Source organism: Panthera uncia, chromosome B1, assembly GCF_023721935.1.
Source record: "Panthera uncia isolate 11264 chromosome B1, Puncia_PCG_1.0, whole genome shotgun sequence".
NCBI lineage: Eukaryota > Metazoa > Chordata > Mammalia > Carnivora > Felidae > Panthera > Panthera uncia.
The window spans coordinates 187,018,649-187,040,944 of record NC_064811.1 but is presented as its reverse complement, the minus strand read 5'-3'; the positions used below and the strand labels follow the sequence as shown (position 1 = coordinate 187,040,944).

At 51.0% G+C, this 22,296-nt stretch overlaps 1 protein-coding gene across 1 annotated transcript in view; it reads right to left on the bottom strand.

Annotated features, from left to right (window-relative positions):
- Nucleotides 1-18,485: 18,485 nt before the first annotated feature.
- Nucleotides 18,486-22,296, bottom strand: part of DCTD (dCMP deaminase) — a 36,499-nt gene continuing 32,688 nt past the window's right edge. The window contains exon 3 of the mRNA XM_049631790.1: nt 18,486-19,225. Within this exon, the coding sequence (XP_049487747.1) occupies nt 19,032-19,225 (194 nt within the window). The 3' untranslated portion in view covers nt 18,486-19,031. The remainder of the gene's footprint in view (nt 19,226-22,296) is intronic.

The following is a 22,296-nucleotide window of genomic DNA, read 5'->3' as shown; positions in this document are numbered from 1 at the left end:
ATGAATGAATGAACAAACAAACGAACATAAGGCACCAGGCAGCCTTGTGACAAACTCCCAGCTCTGATGCTGTGTTCTCTGGCCACCTTCCTAATGCTACCCCCTTTGCTCTCCTTCCTTCCTGTCCCCCCCTTTCCCCCCCTCCCCCCCCGCCCCCCCTCCACGCAGCTGCTCTTAGGTGTCTCTCTCGCTCTCCCTTCTCAAAGCTATGGAAAGGCTGTTACCGGATGAACTGTGCCCCCCGCCATAGGCATACACTGGAGTCCTACTGCCCACAACCCCAGAACGTGACCTGATTTGAAAACCAACAGGGTCTTGGCAGATGTAATTAGTTAAGCTGAGATAAGACCCAAGTGGATGGGGTGGTCCCCTAATCCAGTATGACCGGTGACCTCATAAAAGGGGAAATTTGGACATAGGCGGACGCTCAGAAAATACACCGTGGGCAGATGAAGGCAGACATCACGGAGATGCTTCTGGAAGCCAAGGAACAGCAAAGCTGGCCAGTTCACCAGAAGCCAGGGGAAGGGCACAGAACGGCCACATCTCCCTCCCGGCCCTCAGAAGAAACCCAACCTACCCACACCTTGATCTCCGATTTCTCGCCTCCAGAACTGTGAGACAGTACATGTCTTTTGTTTCAGGCACTCAGTCGTGGTACTTGGTTACCCTGGGAAGCCCTGGGAAGCTAATATACATTCCCGCTCACCTTTGTTTATAGAAAGGGATAAAATGGGGCAGAGAAAGCAATCAGGTGTCCTCTAGGGGCTTTCTAGGTTGAGAGGTCTATTGTATCGGGCGAGTGTATTTTCCAGGATGCTCTGACTTCAAATTTTCTGGGCTAATTTTCCTTACGAATACACACAATTCTTCCTTTCCAAGCTCGGCTGTTCCATTATTCTTTAGATCAGGAAACGCAAGCACAGTGTTAACAGTCATCATCAAAAATATTAGAAAATTCCTATTCCAGTGTGCCAGGGGCTCACAAAGCATATTAAAAAGACATTGCCCTTATTTTCTGGGACACTGAGTCCAAGGCCAGCATGATGTTAGGACAAGTGCTGTTTATTTTAATTTGCTAATTTGTTTAAGGATAGTTATTGAGCACATGGTCCGCGTTACGGGCTGTAAGCTATTTGTCTAAGTCTTAAAAATCAGCAAAGAGAATGGCTGCGAAGGGAGATTGATGTCACATGTGATTTCAGGGCCCGCTGTCTCCTGGAAGGCACCGGGTGAAGGGCCATTTGAGAGCGCACGTGGCAGTGAGGAGCCAAGGGCAGGCAAGAGGCAGAAGCTTCTGCCATCCATCTCTCTTCCCCACCCCTGGCTCGCACCTGCCGCAGGTCCCTCCCGCAGCCCCATTAGGACGCTGGCCGAGACCCCGAGGCAGGCCTGCTCTCCTGCAACCCGGAAGCCAAATGGAGAAAAACGCAGCTAGCTGGCTGAAAGGATGCCTCCTCCCCAGGCCCCCAAGCCAACGACTGGGGCCTGGCAGAACGTGACTCCGGCTGCCACACTCGGGTGAGCGCAGCCACCAGGAGTTGGGTCGTTCTCAGTTTTGCCCTCATCCAAAAGGCGGCCGCTCCAACAAACCAGAAATTAAAGCGGGTGCATGCTGGGCACCAGCTGACAGCCTTTATGAGACAAAATGGCAAAAGCCATTGCGGCTGCCTGCGTTCTGTTCCAGCAGCAATCCAGGTACCCTCCTGCCGACCCCCAGGGTCCCTGGGGTCTATGCTGTGCCCTTGACCGGAGACTCGGGCTCAGGCAGCCTCCCAGCTGGAACTGGCCCCTTGGTCCAAGCTCCCTCCCTACCTTCTCTGCAGGGCCCGGCACTCTGTCCCTTTGGCAAGAGCTAATCCCACCTGTGGGATTTTCCCTGCTCTCTGTAGAGTGAAAAAGAAGAGGAAGAAGAAGAAGAGAAAAGGGAAGAAAAGAAAAGAAAAGAAAAGAAAAGAAAAGAAAAGAGAAAAGAAAAAGAAAGGGAGGGAAGCAAGTCGTTATTTAAAACTAAAGCCAAAAACCTTATCCTCCCCTTGGGAAAGAGTTCTCCTCCTGGGACTGGCTGTGTTGTGCCAAGTTGGGGAAAGAAAAGCAAATGCAAGAACAAAAGTGCCAGGCTGCAGCTGCCTGGGCCGATAGGCAGGTGGCCGGCCACAGGCACTCGGTGGTGGCCGAGCTGCACCTGGTAACTCTATGAGGCAGGACCTGGGAAGGCGGTAAGAACGGGCGGCTACCGTCGCCGAAGAGGCAGAAATCCAGGGCGCCCTGACGCCCTCAGTCGGAACTCCTCTGGGACAGACTGCATTTGATCGGACTCTGACTCTCCCCCTCTCTGAACTGGAGACAATTCTACCTTGCACTCCTGCATCTTTAAAGGCTTCGTTAATTGACGGTGATCAAACGCCTTGAAATCAAACCCAGCTCGAATAAATAAGCACCTCTCATGTAGGGAGGTCACAGGTCCGGCCCTCCAGCTAGGATGTCGGGATCGTAATTCAAGACTTGCCACTAATTTTAACACGTGGCCCCGATATTGCCGCTTCCCTGCGGTGCAGGCAGCTGACTGTGCCTCATGAGTTCCCGCCCTCTGTCTGGCGGGGCCGATTCTGGCACCCCACGTCGCTGTTCTCTCTCGGATCCCTTGCCCACGCTGGTTCCCCCACCCGTGGGGCGCCCTTCCCCGCTCTCATACCCCCATCTCCTCCTCTCTTCTGGTTTGCTCATCCTGCACTTCGGGTCTCAGCATGGACACTATCTCCCTGGGAAGCCGCCCCTGGCCCCCACCCAGTACACCCTGCCTCCAGCCTGGCTGAGCTCCTCTGCTACGGGCTCCCTGTCCTTCCCGCAGGAAGGGCTCCTCTCGTGGGCTCTACAGGCAGGGCAGAAACCGTCCCTTGGTTTCTCCCGACCGCCACAACAGTGCTGGCACATAGTGGGTTCGCCACGATCTCCCGAGAAGCGCAAAGCATCACGATCGCTTTGTGTAAAGAGGTTAATCAACGCAGGACTGAGCCCTTCCCTCACTTCATGAGTCTTCAAAGAAACCAAAGCCCGCAAAGTCTTCCAGGGGCCATCGACTGCTTGCAGGGAGTCCATTTCCACGTTCTTCCGAAACTTCCGAAACCCGATGGGCCCCAGACTGTGCGCACCTTAGGTGGGGTTTCCCCACTGCTTCCCCTCAACAATTGGCCTTTCTGTGAACAAAAGTAAGGCCTTCCTCTCACTTCTTCTGGGTTGCGCTGGAGTGTAAACACCCCTGCTCTAGCACCCCAAAAGAGAGGACAATTGTAGAATGCACTGTTCCCGAGGATACCCTGAGGGCATGGCAAGGTCAGCTTTAGACACACTTTGAAGGGAGCGGCTCTCCCCGGGGTGAGGACACCTGACCCTCCCCCCCCCCCCGCCCCCACACAGCCTCACCCTTCCACCCACAATCCTTCTCCACCTACCGTCTCTACTCTTCACCTCTCTCTCCGTCTGAGCCCTGGCCATGTCAGGATTGAGATGGTCATCAACAATAATAATAATAGGGGTGCCTGCGTGGCTCAGTCGGTTAAGCATCTGACTTCCGCTCACGGCGGGTTCTCAGGGTTCCGGAGTTCGAGCCCCGCATCGGGCTCTGTGCTGACAGCTCACAGCCTGGAGCCTGCTTCGGATTCCGTGTCTCCCTCTCTCTCTGCCCCTCTCAAAAATAAATAAACATTAAGAAAATTAAAACAATTTTTTTTTTTTTTTTTAAGGAAAGGTGTTCAAAAGACTGAGGAAAGATTTCTGAGGCTGCACGGATAATGAACAAGAGAAACGAAAGTGATCGGGAACAGTAATACTCAGTTTTTTCCCTAAAAATTCTTGAGCGGAAAAGAGCTGGGCTTTCCCATTGCTGAGAGGAGGTCTGTGAATTCAGGGGGACCCCACAACCCAGGTAGGAAAATAATTACATCTTCATTGTCACTAACCTCCAGCTGAAACATAGCATTTCCTTTCCCCACAAATGTGGGCCCTGAATCACGGTGGCATTGTCACTTGCTGTGGTTTGTCCCCCCCCCCCCCCCCCCGATATCATATGGTCATATTCCATTGTGAGTTGCTACGCATATCTTGAAACGTTATTTATCCCTATCACAACTTCAAAATGATGGTATTAAACCTGTGTGAGATCTTATCTAACTCATTCATTTAAAAAAAAAAAAAACAGTATTTACTCTATCACAAATGAGTTTTTAAAAAAATTTTGATAACTGTATAACAACATAATGGGTTTCCCCTGCAATCCTGTGTATTTTATTTTATGCATTTAAAAATACTATTCTGAGGGCGCCTGGGTGGCTCAGTCGGTTAAGCGCCAGACTCTTGAGGTCGGTTCAGGTCACGATCTCATGATTCGTCAGATCGAACCCTGCGTCGGGGCTGACGGTGAAAAGCCTGCTTGCGATTCTCTCCCTCTCTCTCTGCCCCTCCGCTGCTCGTGCGTGCCTTCTCTCTCTCTCAAAATTAAATAAATAAATAAATAAATAAATAAATAAATATAAATTTTTAAAATGAAAGTGTATATATAATTCTGAAAAAGGGTCCACAGACTGCCAGAGGGGTGCCTTGGCCCCTCCAACATGTTTAAGAACCCCTGCTTTAAAACCACACCAAAAAAAAACGTTTTGAAATGTTTATGGTGACAGCAGGCCGCAGTGGCTTAGGGGGAAAAAAAAAGCACCCACACTGGAGAAGTGGCGTGAGAGCAGGCTGAGGACCATAGACACCCCAAGAGACCTGCTGGTCACACTCTGGGTCTCAGCGAATGAGAAGCCTTTCCTACATTTAGCAAATGGACCAGCTCAAACCTGGTGACTAAGCACACAGCGCTCTAGGTTCTTCTAACACGGACTCAAGTCCTAGAAAAGTCGCTGGAGTAAACTGATCTCATTGTCCCTGGTTTCCCACAAAAATCTTGAGTACCGTGTGGCGTTCCATCCCAGCAAGCACCATAGGGTGGCAACAGTTGAGTTTGAATCCCATTCCACAGCCTCCCTCCAGTTTTTGCTGGGTTCCGTGTCTGAGGTCACCACAGAAGATAGATACCAACCTTACTCCTAGCTTGCACCAGAAAATAAGCCATGGGTATGAGTTCTGAAAGCCAGAATGCCTGAGGCGGAGGAAATGGATTAAAACAATTCAGTGCAGGGCACCTGGGTGGCTCAGTCAGAAGAACGAGCAACTCTTGATCTAGGGGTGTGAGTTTGAGTCCCACGTTGGGTGTACAGATTACTAAAAAATAAATAAGTAAACTTTGAAAACTAATAATTCAGGAGCGTCTGGATGGCTGAGTCAGTTAAGCGGCCGGCTCTTGATCTCAGCTCAGCTTGTGATCTCCCAGTTCGTGGGTTCGAGCCTCACGTCAGGCTCTGCACTGATGGCACGGAGCCTGCTTGGGCTTCTGTCTCTCCTTCTCTCTGCCCTTCCCCTGCTTGTGTGCTCTCTCTCTTTCTCTCTCTCCTTCTCTAAATAAATAAATAAACTTAAAATAAAATATTTCTCTCTGAGTTTTTAAAAATCAATAAAAAATCAATAAGAATTCAGGGCAGCCAGGAACATGAACTAACCACCTGTTAGAACATAGTAATTTTATTCCCACCGTTCCCCATCCAGAGAAAACAAGGAAACTCATTTTTCCTGGACAAGGGGGACAAGGGGAAGCCATTTTTCTTGGGAGGCTGTGGGGAGCGATAGAAAGACAATGAACTTGGAGCTGCGTTTGACTTGGGGCTGGGGAGAGCTAATAAACATCCCATGTCCCCAGTCTCCTCATCTATAAAATAATGCTGATGGGAAGGCCCATCAGTCTTGTGCTCTTTCCTTCTTTCATAATACAGTAGAGGAATTCTTCCCCAAGAAAGACAGCAAGAAGTGTTTCCTCCAGAGAAAAGACTACAAAACAAATAAACTCATGTGCTTTTTGGAACAAAGCCAGTCTTTCTTCTCTTCGCCAAACTCGAACTTCCCGATCGGTGCTGCGTGCCTCCCTCGTCTGGCAGAAATCTTTCAGGTTTCCTTGTCTACAATCCGTCAGAGTCTGGCGACCACCTGAAGACTTCTGAAACCACAGAGCAGAAAATCTCTTAGGGGCTCCTGGGTGGCTCAGTCGGTTGAGCATCAGACTTCGGCTCAAGTTCATGAGTTCGAGTCCCACATCAGCCTTGCTGCCCTCAGTCTGTCAGAGCAGAGCCCGCTTTGGATCCTCTGTCCCCCTCTCTCTGCCCCTCCCCTGTCTGCTCTCTCCCTCTCAAAAAAATAAATGAAACTTAAAAAAGAAAATCTCCCTCTTTTTTTAAAATGTTTATTTATTTTTGAGACAGAGAGAGACAGAGCATGAGCAGGGGAGGGGCAGAGAGAGAGGGAGACACAGAATCTGAAACGGGCTCCAGGCTCTGAGCTGTCAGCACAGAGCCCGATGCGGGGCTTGAACCCACGAACTGTGAGATCATGAGCTGAGCTGAAGTCGGACTTTTAACTGACTGAGCCGCCCAAGCGCCCTCCCCCCAAAAGAAAATCTCTTAAACAATCTCGACTTAAGCAGGGTTCCCCCCCTGAGCTTCAGAAACCGGGGCGGGCAGGCTGTCCAGGAGGGAGGCGGAGGCTCAGGGCTCCAAGCGTGCCTGAGAGTGGAGGGCTTACGAGTCCCTGATTTGTGGACCGGGGCGAGCAGGGTCCCCCCCAGACTGAAGCACCACAGTTTTGCCAGGTTTTGATCTCTGCTGGCAAACAATGTTATGTTTCTAATCGGTCATTACGGATTCCGTTTTCTGCCTTTCCGTTCAAAGTACAAATTCCCGGTCAAATACTTGAAAAGCCTTCTGCTTCCTTTTCTTTGTTTATTTCTCTCTTTCCACTCACATGACAATAATTTTCACACCTCCCAGTGACAGCTCACATCGGAGAGCACTTTATGCTTTTCAGAATGGTTTTGCGTCCAGAGCCTCTGACGGGCGTCTGACCTGCCCGCGGCTCAACTGTCCCTAACCCAGTTACACACTTCTTCGAGCCAACGTTTGGTTTCATCATGGCCTCCTTGTGTGGTTAATTCCCTAGGTTTCCCTCTTTTTTGCAAAAATAAGAGCTTCAGTGAGAAGGAGTCACCTGCCGTGCAACCCGCCTATTTAAAGCGTGCAATTCAGTATGGCTATTCACAGAGAGGGGCAAACCTCACCGCCATCAGTTTTGGAACATTTTCATCACGGTCTCATTACTCCAAAAAGAGCTCCACACCCATTAGCGGTCGCCCCCCCATTTCCCCCCCCCCCTACCCCCCCGCCCCCCACCCCCCACCCCCCACCCCCAGCAACCGCTGATCCATTTCTGTCTGTAGATTTGTCTATTTTTGGACATTCCTATAAACGGACTCGTCCAATATGTGGTCTTCTGTAACTGGCTTCTCTCACTCAGCATAGTGTTTTCAAGGTTTATGCATACTATAGGATCAATACTTAATTTCTTTTTATTGCTGAACAGTATTATATGGAGAGGCCACATTTTATTTATCCATTCATCAGTTGACGGGCACCGGGTTGTTTCCACTTTGGGGCTATTATGTAATAGTAATAACATATTCACACAAAAATTCGGGTCTGTAGGTTCACAGCAGCATCCTGTGACCCTACGGACCCGAATTTTTGTGTGAATATATGTTTTTGTTTCTCTGGGGTACTTGCCTAGAAGTAGAATTGCTGGATTATTTCCAGTGTGTTTAAGAATCATGCTATTCTTGGGGCTCCTGGGTGGCTCAGTCGGTTAAGCGTCTGACTTCACTCGGGTCGGGAACTCTCGGTCCGTGAGTTCGAGCCTCGCGTCAGGCTCCGTGCTGACAGCTCAGAGCCTGGACCCTGCTTCGGATTCTGTGTCTCTTTCTCTCTCTGCCCTTCCCCACCCCCGCCTCAAGAGTAAAGAAACTTAAAAAATAAAATAAAAAAAAAATAAAAGAGCCACGCTCATTTAATTCTTCTCAGCCCTTTATGAAACAAGTATCCAGAGGTGTTTATGAGGTTGTTAATTAGCAGTAGTAAGAAACAAACCCCAACGTTTCAACGGTGTAACATTCTCAGCCTTTCCTTCTCACTCACGTGACACTCCCGTTCGGCAGCCAGCCTTCCCGTGTCCCGGGCTCCTTGTATCATGTGGCTCAAACATCCCCTCTGCTTCGAGCTAAAGAAAAGGGGTGGGGGGAGTGGAGAAGGCACATCTTCTTTAACGACGCTGCTCCATAGCACATGGCCGCACCCCGATTCAAGCGGGGCCGGGAGAAATGTCTGAGGGTGGGCATCTCCTTCTCCAAAGCAGCTCTGTAGCGTGACAGAGGGAGCCTGGAAGTACCGGTGATCAGCTGACAGACTGCCAAACGGAGGTTCAGTAAACGCTGTTAGTTGGCAGCCAAAGGGCACAGGGCAAAAGATTTTGAGCCAGGATCTCAACGAGGTCAAGAAGGAGCATTTCTCTCTCTCTCTCTCTCTCTCCTCTCCTCTCTGTCTGTCTTTCTCGCTCTCTTCCCAGCTGATCATCTTCTTAGGAGAGTTATCCCTGTGTTCAGTGAGACACTGAAACACGAGCAGGAGTTGGTAAGCATAGGAAGCAGAGTTCTGGTTGGTTCTGTCTAGCTGCCACAAAGGCACCCCCATACGGAGAGGCCAGCGTGGATGCTTACGTGCTGGGCATTTCTTCAAATGGTCTGCTGCTGGTAACGCCATAGACCCCTCTCTCTTCTGGTAGGCTCTCCGTGAAGGGGGCCCTCTGCCTCTGGCCACAGGATAGACCGAGTTGTTTCTTGTCACAGGCACACAGAATCCCAACCGATACTCCAGCCGGGGCAGAAACCCGAGGATCGTTTTAACATCCTTTCAACCTTCTGCATTCCAGTCCTTTTGATTCCCCGTCCTACACAGTGCTCAGCTCTGTCCCCTTGCTCCTATAACCTCCGTGGCTACCGTTGACGTTCTTACCACTGTTTGCCTGAGCTTCACAAGACCCCTTAACTACTGCCTTCCTGTCCCGTGGTAACTTTTCTAACATGCAAGTAAGGGCCTAAAAAATTTACAATACCACCATCAGTGCAGTGAAATTATGCACTCAAATATTACTAGTGGGGTTGTGATTTCTGTAACCTATTTGAAAGGCCATCTGGCCATTTTGGAAGCCATTTAAAAAAAATAATACATGCTTTGATCCAACACTCACTTGTAAGAATCTTTTTCCTAAGGAAACAGAGATATATACAGATTTATGCACGAAAGTGTCCTGTGAATCATTCATCCATCCATTTATTCAACAAATATTTCATGCCCCCATATGCCAGGCACGACTACTATTGCTTTTAATAACAAATTTTGGGGGAAATAGGGGCGCCTGGGTGGCTCAGTCGGTTAAGCGCACGACTTCGGCTCAGGCCACGATCTCCCAGTTTGTGGGTTCGAGCCCCGCGTGGGACTCTGTGCTGAGAGCTCAGAGCCTGGAGCCTGTTTCGGATTCTGTGTCTCCCTCTCTCTCTCTGCCCCTCCTCCGCTCTCACTGTGTCTCTCTCTCAGAAATAAATAAACATTAAAAAAAAATTCAGAGGTTAACCATGGTTGTCTCTAGGAAATGAGATTATGGGTGATTTTTATTTTCTGGTCCATGTTTCTATGTGTCTCCAATTATTAACAATAAACAGGGAAGATTACTTCAAAAATTACTTAAAAAGCAATAAGCAAATACGATCGTGCTCTCATTCCATATAAAACCAATCACCGTTTCTTCCCTTGAGGAGTAAATGCTGCAGAATTCGCTCCTCCAACATCTCCAAGCCCCCCACCTGTCCCATTTCAGCACACCCGCCATTGCAGAGCACATTCGACACCTCAGCTCCCCCCCCCACCCCACAGTGGTCCCTCTTCCTGCACCGCCTCTGCGTCTTTGATCATTCAACAAACAGTCCTAGGCGCTAGAAACACAATGGTGAAGACAGTAGACAAAATCCCGCCCTCGTGGAGTTCATCTCCCAGTGGAAGCAGACAGAACCGGTTCCTTCTAGAGGCTCCAGGTGGGAGCCCATTTCCTTGCCTTTTTCAGCCTCCAGTGGTGACTGATGGCCTCTCGTATTCCAGTGGCTTCCGCCATTTCCAAAGCCAGCTTTGAAGCACCTTCTCTTCTCTTTGAACATCTGTGGATCTGCATCCATCTTGCAAGGGCTTTTCTGGGTGCATCAGGCACACCCAGATAATCCGGGATCATCCCCCCATCTCAAGATCCTTAACGCCATCCGCAAAGTCTGTTTTGCCAGAGGAGCTCACATGTGCGTGGCCTCCAAGCATTAGAGGGGAATCTGGGGGGACCAGCCTATCGCGTGTGGTATGTCGTATGTGTTGAATACTGCGGAAAACAAAAAAATAAAAGAGGCTGAAAGTGCTGTGGACAGGGGTAGTGAGTTTGATCTTTACGGCGGGAGGGGGTTCTGGGACACTGATAAGGTCCTGTAGGAGGGCAGACCCTCCACTCTTGCGATTCCTGTGGCTGTCCTGGCAAAAAGCATTCATTTTCCAAGAATGGGTTCAAGTATCCCCTCCTCTGGAAACCCTCCCTCCATCTACCACCAACCTCGTGGGTTAGTGTGGCCAAGGGTGCTTCCGTATAGCCCACTCTCATATCGCCTGGCGTCCTGGGTGATAATTTTTGTGTACGAATGGGCTTTCCCTAATGGTTTACGGGCTTCTTTAGGGCAGGGCCAATGTACTGTACACCCCCTCCCTCCATTCAGCACGATGCCAGGCACAGACATCCAGTGAACAGTCAGGAAGCAGGTGAAGAAATGAGAGAGAACCGGGCTTAGGATCGAACGTGAACCCCAATTCCCCCTCTCCAACTGAGCGATCACATGACAATGGGCAGGTTGTGACACTTCCCCGAGGCTCCCTTCTCGTCTCTGGATGAGATGGTAATAGAGACACCTGCTTTCTAGGATTAATCCGTCGATTCCACAAGGCCGAGGTATGTGAAACTTGTAGCAACTGGCTTGAGGGAGTTCCATTGAATGACACAGAGCTGTGCTGTAATATCGGAGGTGAAGAGCAGTTAATAGAAAAGTAAGTTGTGAAAACTTGTGACCAGTCCCTTGAACCTCAGCTGAGGATCCAAGCTGAGCTCAGGCAGATACTTCCCTCTCTGGCTCAGGCCTCTAGCCTGTTACCTGCGGGGACTTTGTCTCATGCTGTATCTCCCATGGGGCCTAGGACATATTTGCTTAGCTCAGCAAGAGTGTTCTGAGCGCCTCCTGTGTGCCAGGAACTGTGATAGATGCCAAGGGTACACAACTGACCGGAGAAACCCATTTCCTGGCCTCACAAACAGGACACACACTCCACGGAATAGAAGAGCCGGCCTCCGAGGCCGATTGGACTCACGGGGCCGTGTCCCGATGTTACTTGCTAATGCACAATTAGAACAGAAGTTCTAATGCATCGTAAGGCATTTTATGACATCCGTACAGCCCTGTGAAAGAACATGCTCACAACCGGGAGAATAAACAACGAGCCAGGAACAGAGCAGCGCGGGCTCTCGGGAAATTTCCATTTGCTCCTCACTTAGCGCCGTGAACCATCATGCGGGGTGTTCCCTGAGTCCACAACGGATTCTGAGAGAATCCGTGCTTCCCCGCACAGCTCTCTCTCGGCTCTGACGTGGATGCTGACAGAAGCCAAGTTTCTCTGCCCTTCCAACCAGGTAGGGAGCTCCAGGGTGCCTCCTGCCTCCCTCCCTTGGGAAAGGCAGAGCGAGCCCTCTCTGGCTGCCTTTGCGTGGGTGCTGTCCTCCTGGGTAGTCGTGTTCCAAGATCATTGTGTCATTGGCCCTCCTGCCCCAGGAGGCCGATGAAAGACCACTGGCAAAGCACCTTGCAGTTCACTGCAGAGGGGACCCCAGCGGCTCTCCAGTCCCGGCACTGGTCAAGCGGCCGTGGCAGTGAAGGTGGGTGCTGGGACACACTGACAAAGCCACGCACTAGGACATCGCTGGTCTTGCCCAGAACGCGCTGGGGATACCTTTCCAGCTGCCCGACCCACCTGAGCTCAGATCTGTGTCTAACCCGCTGCCCTCTGGCCTCCCGTGTGATGCGTCTTCTTTGCTTGGAATCGGCGTCTTTTCTGAGATACTGCTTAGATTTGCTTTCCCGCCTGTGTATATTGGACACTGGCCAGAGTTCAAGAACGATAGGAAAGGGCAAATGGCCACGGGGTCCGCGAGGACCAATGTGGCTTATTTCAAAATTTAAATTTGGTTTTAAGTCATAAAAGGACTATAAAACCTTACGCTAAATAAGGAAAACTATCCCGTTCGGGGGCCTTATTCCTGCCCCGTTCTGCTTGGCTTCTCTCTCTCATTACGCTTGTATAATACAGTATGGTTTCTATTGAGTCTTTCCTTCCTGTTTTTACACTTATTCTTGCTTCACTGACTTTATTATCGGCAGAATTTTGCAGCATTTTTTTAACACAGCCATAAATACTATTCAATTCCGCAAATGCATACAAATGGTTTCCATTAGAATTTTAATCTACTCTCAAAATGAAAGAAAAGCTTAATATAAATCTTTTTAAATTACTAGAACATAAATTCAGACAGGGACGGCTCCACCTAGACTACACACAAGGGGTCACATCCTGCTGTCCTCGCTCATAAATTAATTGAGGTCTCTCGCCGCCGTAAACGAACAGCGCATCCCGGAAAAGATCATATCTGTCGAGATTGCAGATTGGTTTCCCTCAGACTTTGTAAAAGTCACAGCTTACAATACCTTCATTATGCCGATGAGAATGGCTGTCTTCCCAACTGGAAAGAAATAAGTGTTTTGTTCTGTTGGACCAAGATTTACAGAAAGCAATTTTCCTCCATGCAGGAGATACGACAAACCCACTGGAAAAAAAAAAAAAAATGTCATTTCACAACTTCTTCCGTTTCAGCACCTTTTTTCCTGCTCGGTGTAGATCCTCTCCCCCGTGCCAACAGGCTGCAGTGACATTTAATGGCTAAGTGAGGGGGCCGCCGGTGAGGGGAGGCCCCTTTCTGAGGGGCGAAGCCGCAGAGTCAGGGTTCCCTCCTCTCTCCCCACCCACGGGCCGTCTGGACGTGTCCCAAGCATCCCCCGGCCCCAGGGAGTGGAAAACCCGAGCGCCTCGAGCCCTCAGACCAACTTGACTGTGAGAACCCACGCGAAGTCTTGACAGGCTTTTGCAGACGGCCAAGTTGGCTCCGTTTTCCTGCGGTTTGCACCCACCCCTCCGTCCTCGGCTCTCTCTCAGGAGGACACCTGAAGGGCAGAGATTGGGCTTGGGCTTTTTTTTCCATTTCCTCGTGTCATGACCTAACGCTGTTCTAGCAGAACTTGTGCATATTAAATTGCCTTTTAGCCGCCGGGAAGGGGGTGGCTTGATCTGTGGAGAAAAAGGCCCCTCATGTAAATGGATGACGGCTGACACCACCCCACGGAGGAGAAAGGGCCAGATCGGCTTGGAGCCCCGGGGGTCAGCACCCCCCTGGGAAACGTCACTCTTTACGGCCGCTTGGCCCTCCTGGAGTCAAGAGCCGCTGTCCTGGGCTTCTCGCCCCCAGCAGCCCCGCCCCAGGCCTGTCACTGCCTTGTCCTCCCGGCCCCATGGCTGGCGACAGGGCTGAGGAGGTCTGAGGGGGAAGCGTCGGGAAATGTTTTGGGTTCCGAGAGCTTCTCTGCGGTTCGGGTACCGGAGAGAAAGCAAAAGGCAAATTCCCCATCTGTCTCCAGCCGCCGACAAGCGCCTGGACCTCGGGCAAAATCAGGCTGCGGATGAGGTTCCCACGGCCACTCAGCCGCTCCGGGCCGGGAGGGGGGCCACGAGAAAGCCTAGTGGGGCGCCATCTCTGTGGGCTGGCGAGGTTTTTGCAACTCTTTCTACAAATGATGATCTCTATCCGCATAAAGTAGCATAATAGCCTCTTCGCTTTACGGAGCGGGGCTGGCTGTTCAAGTGCTTATTTCTTGATTCTTCGCCCATTTGCTTTCCATTAGCAGTAATTCCAAGCCTGCAAAACTCCAATTACTAAGTGATAATAGAAATGCTGTTCTGCCTCGAATTCTCTAGAGCATGAGGTCCAGGGCCGATCCGGGTTCCGTGCACAGCCACACTGCAATTATATTTATGCCACGAGAGCAAGACATCTGGCCAAGCCCTGGGTGGAAGGCCCAGGGGGAACGCTCACAGCAGGTGTCTGCGCGGCAGGGTCCTAAGGAAGCTGGGTGAGACGGGAAAGGTGCCCCTGACACAGTCCAAGGCACTCAGGCAGGGCCGTGGCATCTGGGGGAACCGAGGCATAGAGCAGGATGCTGAATGTGTGCTTCGCGGAATTCTCGACTCGGGGGCAAGGATGCTGGGGAGGGAGCGATTATAGAGAAAGACAGAGCAGGGCGGGGGTGGGGTGGGGGGGTAAAGTCAGGGGGGCAGTTCGGAACTTCACCCAAACTCAGGAGACAATTCACCATCCCTGTCACCCCCTGGTGACCACACGTGGCAGGCGGGGGAGGGGGGGCAGCTGGTTTTAGTTTTGTTCTTTGTTGTGTTAAAACACCCATAACATGAACTTAACCTCCTAATCATTTCTAAGTATACAATTCAGTAGTACATTCACATCAGTGAACCCAGTCTGTAACACTTTCTCATCTTGTGAGACCGAACCTGTGTCCACTTAACAACTCCTCTTTCTCCCCCGTCCGCCCCGTCCGCTTTCTGCCCGTGTGAATTTTCACTACTCCAGATACTTTGTCTAAGGGCCATGATACAGTATTTGTCTCTTAGGGACTGGCTCACTTCGCTTAGCAAAATACGTCCGCATTGTAACACGTATCAAGATTTCCTTCCCTTTTAGGGCTGAATAATATTCCATTGTGTATCTATTCTACATTTTGTTTATTCGTTGATGGACTCTGGGGTCGCTTCCGTTTCTTGACTATTGGGACTAGCGCATGGGTCTCCTTTATAGACGATACGTCAGTCATCACAACGGCACACGGGGGGGTCCGTCGACCTGACCCACCTGGCTCCTCCTGAAAGTCTGGCCACTCTCTTCCCCTAAGATTTCCCGCCCTCGACACCAAGTTCCCTACACCCCGATCAGTGTTGTCTGGCTTCTTTCTTTCTGAGGCTCCCATCCCTCCAAATGTCTCCATTTCCCCGTTTCTGGCCTTCATGAATAACTATCGGTTTTTTTTCCCCCCATTTCCTCCTCAGCCTTAAAACTACTCACCATTCTTAGCTTGTTTCACTTCCAAGCCCTTCTGCTGAACTTCACCAAGCCCTGGCCTTTCCTCTTCCAAATTTTTCTTCAAGTGTTCTCAACTGCAAAATCTTGTCCTAAACACACTAGAAAGGTAGCCTTATGGGGCGTCTGGGTGGTTCAGTCGGTTAAGCGCCCGACTTCGGCTCAGGTCATGATCTCACGGTCCGTGAGTTCGAGCCCCGGGTCAGGCTCTGTGCTGACAGCTCAGAGCCTGGAGCCTGTTTCAGATTCTGTGTCTCCCTCTCTCTGACTCTCCCCCATTCATGCTCTGTCTCTCTCTGTCTCAAAAATAAATAAATGTTAAAAAAGAAAAAAAAAAGAAAGAAAGGTAGCCTTAGGTATACATACAGGCAAAAAGACGATAGAATTTCTGGCGATCCGTATTTATTTTGATGAGTTTCGGTTTTTGGTTCAGACCTGCCTGATAACCCAGCCCCTGAGGTGGCCCTGCCTCACTCTGGCAGCTCCCCTCTCCAGGTCCTGCCCTAGGGGCTGGGTCCCCATCAGCTGCTGACGAACCTGCCCCCACTGCCCATTCAGACGTCCCACTCCTGGACACCCTCACTGGCTCCTCTCGGCCTGCAGCCATCCTCACTCCGGGCTCGTCCCCTCGAGCACCCACTCCCTCTTGGACCATCGATGGCTCTCCTTCCCATCTATCATCACTGGACCCAATTCCTGGAAGTCCACACCCAGCACTTGATTCTGACTCTGGGGCTGGCCCTGTCTCCAAAGCTGTAGCTGACCTGTCCCCCCAGCTGCCCCGCTCCAGGAAAGGATCTGAGGCCAGGGTCCAGAACCTCAGTCTGCCCCTCCTGTAACTGGCCTGACCACCATCAGCCCTAGGACAATGTGGCGAGGGTAGCGTCATAAATGCCTCTCTGGGAAGCACATGGCGAATGAGAAACAGAATCCATTTACATCACCCCTCCCTCTGCAACGTCTGTCCTCCGACCTCAGAGGCGGGAAAGAGACCTGCCTGAATTACAGAGAGCATTTCTGACCAAGACTCCCAGAGAGAAGTTCATCTGCTCACTCGGTCAGTCATTTCAGACCTATTTTTTTCAGAACTGCTCCCCACCCAGGCCCTGCGCTAGGCACTGGGGAGTCAACAGGTAATAAGACACACGTGGCCTCTGCTGTCTTGGGGGGAGGACAAGTAGAAAACACCACAAAAAGCGGACGAAATAAGGACGATGGAAGGAAGTCGGGTGCTGTAGAAGCTGGGGGATGGGGCTGCTGGGAGGGCAGGTGGTCGGGGGAGGCCTCTCTGAGGAGTAAGGCCTCAGCGAGGGCGCACATGGGACGTTCTGGGGCGGGGGCGGGGCAGCTCCAGTCCAGGAAGGAGAAATAAATAGCCAGTGCGGCAGCCTTGCCTCGGACCGGGCGTTCAAGAAACAAAACAGACGCCGGCAAGGCCAGAGCACGGAGAAGAGGAGGGCGGGCAGAAGGCCGGAAACCCAGCCACTGTGGAAAGCCAGCGAGCGTGGGTGCCCTCCTGCCCGCGTGGGGCCGCGGACCCGGCTTCACCCCGGGTCACTTAGCCCGCGATCGCGGCCAGGCCTCAGCGTTGGGCAGCCTGTGTCCTCATCCCGGGGCCACGTCTCCAGCTGCGGGAGCCTGGCTGGGCCCTTCCCTGCGCGCCCCTTCTCCACAAAGAGGGAGCGCCGGCCCACACGAGTGTGAACGCTCCGGTTCTCCGATGACAACGGTGCCCCGCTGCTCACCCACCACGGCGGACTGGCGGGAGCATCAGGACTCCGAGGGTCAAGGCGCCAGGCGGGCCTGGGATCCTCCGCGCGCAAACCCTGCGCCGCTCCCGGGAGAGCGGGAACCTGCCAGGCGCAGCCCACGGCCGCTAACAGCTCACTTGGCCGCCGAGCGATGTCACCGCCGCGTCCAAGGGAGGACAGGCGGGAGGAGAGAGCAAACAGGCAGGAAGCCCACTCCCAGACAATGAGCCTCTTCAGCGTCCTGACGGAGCAGGGCTCTAAATTGAAACATCATCCCGGGTCAGCGGAGTGATCGCACTGAAAGCAAGCTGGCCAAGCGTCAGACCGCGGGTAACGCGGCGGCCCGCGCGGCGGTTCCAGCTGACTTCCTAACGGGGCCAGAGCGCCCCGAGCTTCGGATGCACGAGTGCACCGGCCGGGGCCACCGGGCCGAAGCAGCTCATCCTCCTCTCAATGAAACGGGGCTTCCGAGGCGGCACGCTGCCCTCCCCGGAGGGTCCCGGGACTGACTCTTCTCATCTGCTCTGGCCTTGAGACCCACATCCAGGCTGCAAACCCCGGGAGCCTGGGGGCTCACGCCCAGGCCTCTGCACCCGCCTGGCCTGAGCACTCTGCACCCCCCCCCCACCTCCCTCCCACACCCCGGCAGACAGGCCTTAGCCCAGGGAGGCATGCTCCACACTGAGTCCTTTCTGCAGCCACACGCCCATCACTGGGGAAGAATGTGCCCCGTGCTTTGAAATCAGGGTGCTGGTGCCCTTTGAGAACCCCGTCTCGGGGTGCCAGGGGACACACGTGTCACAGTGCCGCTGGGTACTTCTTTCCTGTATTGCACAAGCTGGAAGTGCGTTTCCAGGGAGGACAGACGCTCATCCTGGGCAGCGAAGGGCCGGATTTGTGTGCGTGTGTCTTTTCATCAGGCACTTTTCATGAGGCAGCCTGCACCTTCCTCCCAAAGGCCCTGGGTGTGATGTGGGGCCGGCCTGCCTCGGGGCAGCATCCCAGCCACGTGCTGAAGGGAGGTGAGCAGAACCCTCGACGCGGTCGGTGTCGTCGGTGAAATCGGTGGGCTAAGGGAGGGCTGCACTGTGCCCCCTCCCCAAACCCCTGCTTCCCTCTCAGAAGCCAGGGCTAAGGCGGGGCGGGCACTGGACCAGCTCCCTGCTCCCCTCCATTCCTGACTCCTCCATAGCACGAAGGAATCAAGGTCACAAAACATGCGGAGAACAGGCTCACAGTATGGAGTTTCTTCTAAGCAATACTTTTCTGATTCATTTCATTAAGAAATTAAATAGTTGGTCCATTTGAACTCTCATTAATAGATATTAAATGTTGCTCGTTATAAAAATGCTAATAAATCATTAGGTTTTTTAAAAATTAACCACCAAATGGCTAACAAATTAAATTTGAATAATTAAGTCTGATATTCCTAGAGAGGGATCACAGGGGGTGGTCCATTAGAGAACCTGTTTTTTTATTTTGTTTGGATTTAAACAAAAGGATTCCGTGCTGACTGCTGGCTCGGGCCTCCCCGGCCCCCTTCCAGAAGGCCAGGAGCATCTGCGAGGCAGCTGCCTGGGCGGAGGGTGCCGTTTGGAGGGTGGCCGGGCTACCTGGGCTGCGGGGCCGCGTCCGTGACCTTGGCCTCATTAGTCCTCGCTCTCAGCAGCCGCGCTAATCAGCGCCGACATGTGCTGTTCAAGTGCTGATGGCTGTGTTGCTTATCGCCTCTTCTCCGCCTGCCGCGGGTAATTAAAAGCTCTAATTCTACCACAAGGTTGGCCCATCAGCCTCGTCTGGAGTTAGAAGAACTATGGTCCCCACTCCACGAAAAAGAAGCGGGAAAGAGGAAGGGCCCAGTACGGGGACAGTTTTCCTTAGAACTCAGAGTCTATCTTTCCAGCAGCCCGCCTGGGTGGCTGATAGACTAGAGCCGAACACGGCTTCCTCTTGAAATACAAGGCTGCTGCCTGATTCAATTCACTGTCTTTTATTAACATTTGGACACAGGGGCATTACATAAGAAGAGAGTCGGTGATGTTCTAATTTGCAAACCATTACGGACGGCTTCATGTGTTCAGCTGCAGCATACCATGCGAGCCTGGTATCTATCAAGGTTGGGTCTATTTTTTCTTCTCTTAAAGTGAAGGTATTAATCAGACCTTGCGTGCTCGCTGTAATACGAGAGGAGACAAAATTACAGGGGAGGGGGAAATGATCGAGTCTTTAATACAAAAAAACCTCAGGCGAGGTCACCCAGGCGGAGAAATGCATAAAGAGAAAGGGGCAAAGCCAACAGCGGACAGACATCCAAGTATCCATCAGGCTGGTGCCACACGTCATCAGAGCGGTTGGTTCTCAAAGCATGGTCCTGCAGTCTTTTCCGGGGTTTCGCACTGTCAAAACTATTTTCTTGTCTTTTAAAAAAAAAAAAATGTTTTAGTGTTCATTTATTTTTGAGAGAGAGAGAGAAACAAAGTGTGAGAGTCGGAGGGGCAGAGAGAGAGGGAGACACAGAATCCGAAGCGGGCTCCAGGCTCCGAGCCGTCAGCACAGAGCCCGATGTGGGGCTCGAACGCATGAACTGCGAGATCATGACTTCAGCCGAAGTCAGACACAACCGACTGAGCCACCCAGGCGCCCCAAAACTATTTTCGTTACATTACTGACGTTTGCCCTTTTCACTGTGTTGCTATTTGCACGGATGAGGCAAAAGCAGTGGTGGGTAAAGTGCTGGCGAATGAATCAAGGCAACGACACCAACTTGGGCAAGTACCGTTACGCTACACGCTGGGGGAAGGAAAGAAGAAAGAAAGGAGAGAAAAGGCCCGTTTCGCTTAAGAATGTCCTTGATGAAGCCCGGGAAAGGTATTACTTGTACTAAATCTTCGCCCTTGAGTCTCTCCATCACTCCCCGCATACCCAAGAGCCTCGATCGTCTCCAGGAAAAGTGCTCATTCGGTTGCTAGGTGGCTTGAGTTGCAAGCCAACCTAGCCTCTCGGCTCACGGAACATGTTTACTGGAAAGACAGACGGACAGACTGTGGTTAATCAGCTGTGGGTATATGGCAAACGTTTTCTTGAAAATGAACAAAGTAAGCCTATCACTTCAAGGAAAATGAAATGACAAAACTCAAGCTTTCTAGATAAAATTAAATTAGAGTTTTGGAGAACTTGATATCTGGCCCTGAGCTTGATAGTTTCCCAATACTTAAAAGACTTTTCTAATGAGATCAGCTGTGATATTTATAAAGAAGTGATTTGGGGATACCGTAGAATGAAATGAGTCAACATACGGAAGATCTATCTAACTAAGTGAACCAGCATTTTCCAAATGACCAATGTTAATGTCATGTATGGGTAAAACATCAATTCGATGTACTAGACAGACCAATGGATTTTAATGTAAGGTACTAGGAAATGTTCACTGATATCATTTCAGATTTTACGTAGCAGGTCATTTTTTTCTTAATGTTTCTTTATTTTTGAGAGAGAGAGAGAGAGAGAGAGACAGAGACAGAATGTGAGTGGGGGGAGGGAAGAGAGAGGAAGACACAGAATCTGAAGCAGGCTCCAGGTTCTAAGCTGTCAGCACAGAGCCCAATGCGGGGCTTGAACCCATGAATTGTGAGATCATGACCTGAGCTGAAGTCGGACAGTTAACCGACTGAGCCACCCAGGCGCCCCCACATAGCAATTCATCTTAAAGAAAGTACCATTGATCAAGTTGCGATGTGAAGACTATACTTTCGGGGATCATTTCTATAGTTCGTTATCAAGTTGTGTTTTACAATTTTCTGAAAAGGCTAGTAAAATGCTCCTCCCTTTTCCAGCCACGTATCTGCATGTAGCGGGATTTTCCTCAGATACTACAACTAAAATATTGCCACGGACAGCAAGCACTCACAGAAACGAGAATCTGTTTTCTATTAAAACTCATTTAAAAAAGGCAATGGAAGCCAGTGCTACTCCTTTCACTAAGTAGCTTTTATTGTTCTGGAAAATAGTTATTTCTCATAGAAGTGTGTTAACATGTAAAGGGTTTATTATTGTTATTTGAAATGAATGAAAACATTTTTAAAATTTGTTTTAATCTCTAACATGGTATATATCAGTAGCTTTAACCCACATAAACGAAAGTGTTTTACGGTCAATATCTTTTTTAAGGAGGAATATGTTAATTTTCTTCCCTTCCGATGAGAACTCTTAGGATTTAGTCTCTTAGCAACTTTCCTATATATCATAAGCAGCACTCCCTAGTCACCGCGCTGCCCATTAGAGCCCTCCTACTTCTTTATCTTGCTCAATAATTTTTAAGAGTGAAGAGGGACCCTGAGACCGTAAGTTTGAAAACTGCTGCTTCTAAGGAATCTAGTGGAAGGCAACAGGAGAAAGGCGCTCTCTTAAAATAAGCAGTGCCACTGCGCGGGAATGTTCCAGATCAAAGGAGCTAATGAGACACCACCACTAAATGCAACTCCAACCCCTAGATTGCATCCTGTGCTTTCATACCGTGAAGAAAATTATGAAGGCAACTAACGAAAGTGGAGTAGGAATGGTAAAGTATCGTAACGGTGTTAAATGTACTGACGTCGATAAATATGCTGTGGTTATAGATGAAGATATCCCTGTCCTCGGGAAAGACACACAGCAGTTAGGGGATGATATAACTTACCCTCAAACGGTGTGTGTGTGTGTGTGTGTGTGTGTGCGCGCGCGCACACACACATGTACATGTGCTCGTGTGTATTTCATTTTTATAGTTCTGCCCCAGCTGAGAAATGAAGATATTTTTTACACACTTTGAAAGCCGGCTCAAAGGTCCACAAAATTCCCAGGGAGCAGATATCACCGCCCAACTCAACAAACATTTTAACCCCCGATACGTGAAAACCAGCTGCGTAAATTGCGTAATTAGGCAACTTCCCAAGCAAGGCGTACGACGTGGCCCACGTGGTTACTGACAGCCACCGCTAACGCCCGTCCCCCTCGCAGCCTCCACTGCAGACCCTGGGACGCAAGTGCCCGCAAGGGGGCAGCCTCCCTTGCAGCCCAGGGCCGTCACGTGATGCGCGTGTGACCAACGAGACAGAAGCGCATGCGTGCTGAGGCTTCTGGGAAAGCTGCTCTCCCGGTGGAAGGAACGTGCCCACCCCACCTCCCGTCCCCTCGTTCTTGCTGTTAGTGAGGACCATCGGCGCTTGACCCCCCAAACCGGAGGACGCAATGTCAGAGATAGCCAAGT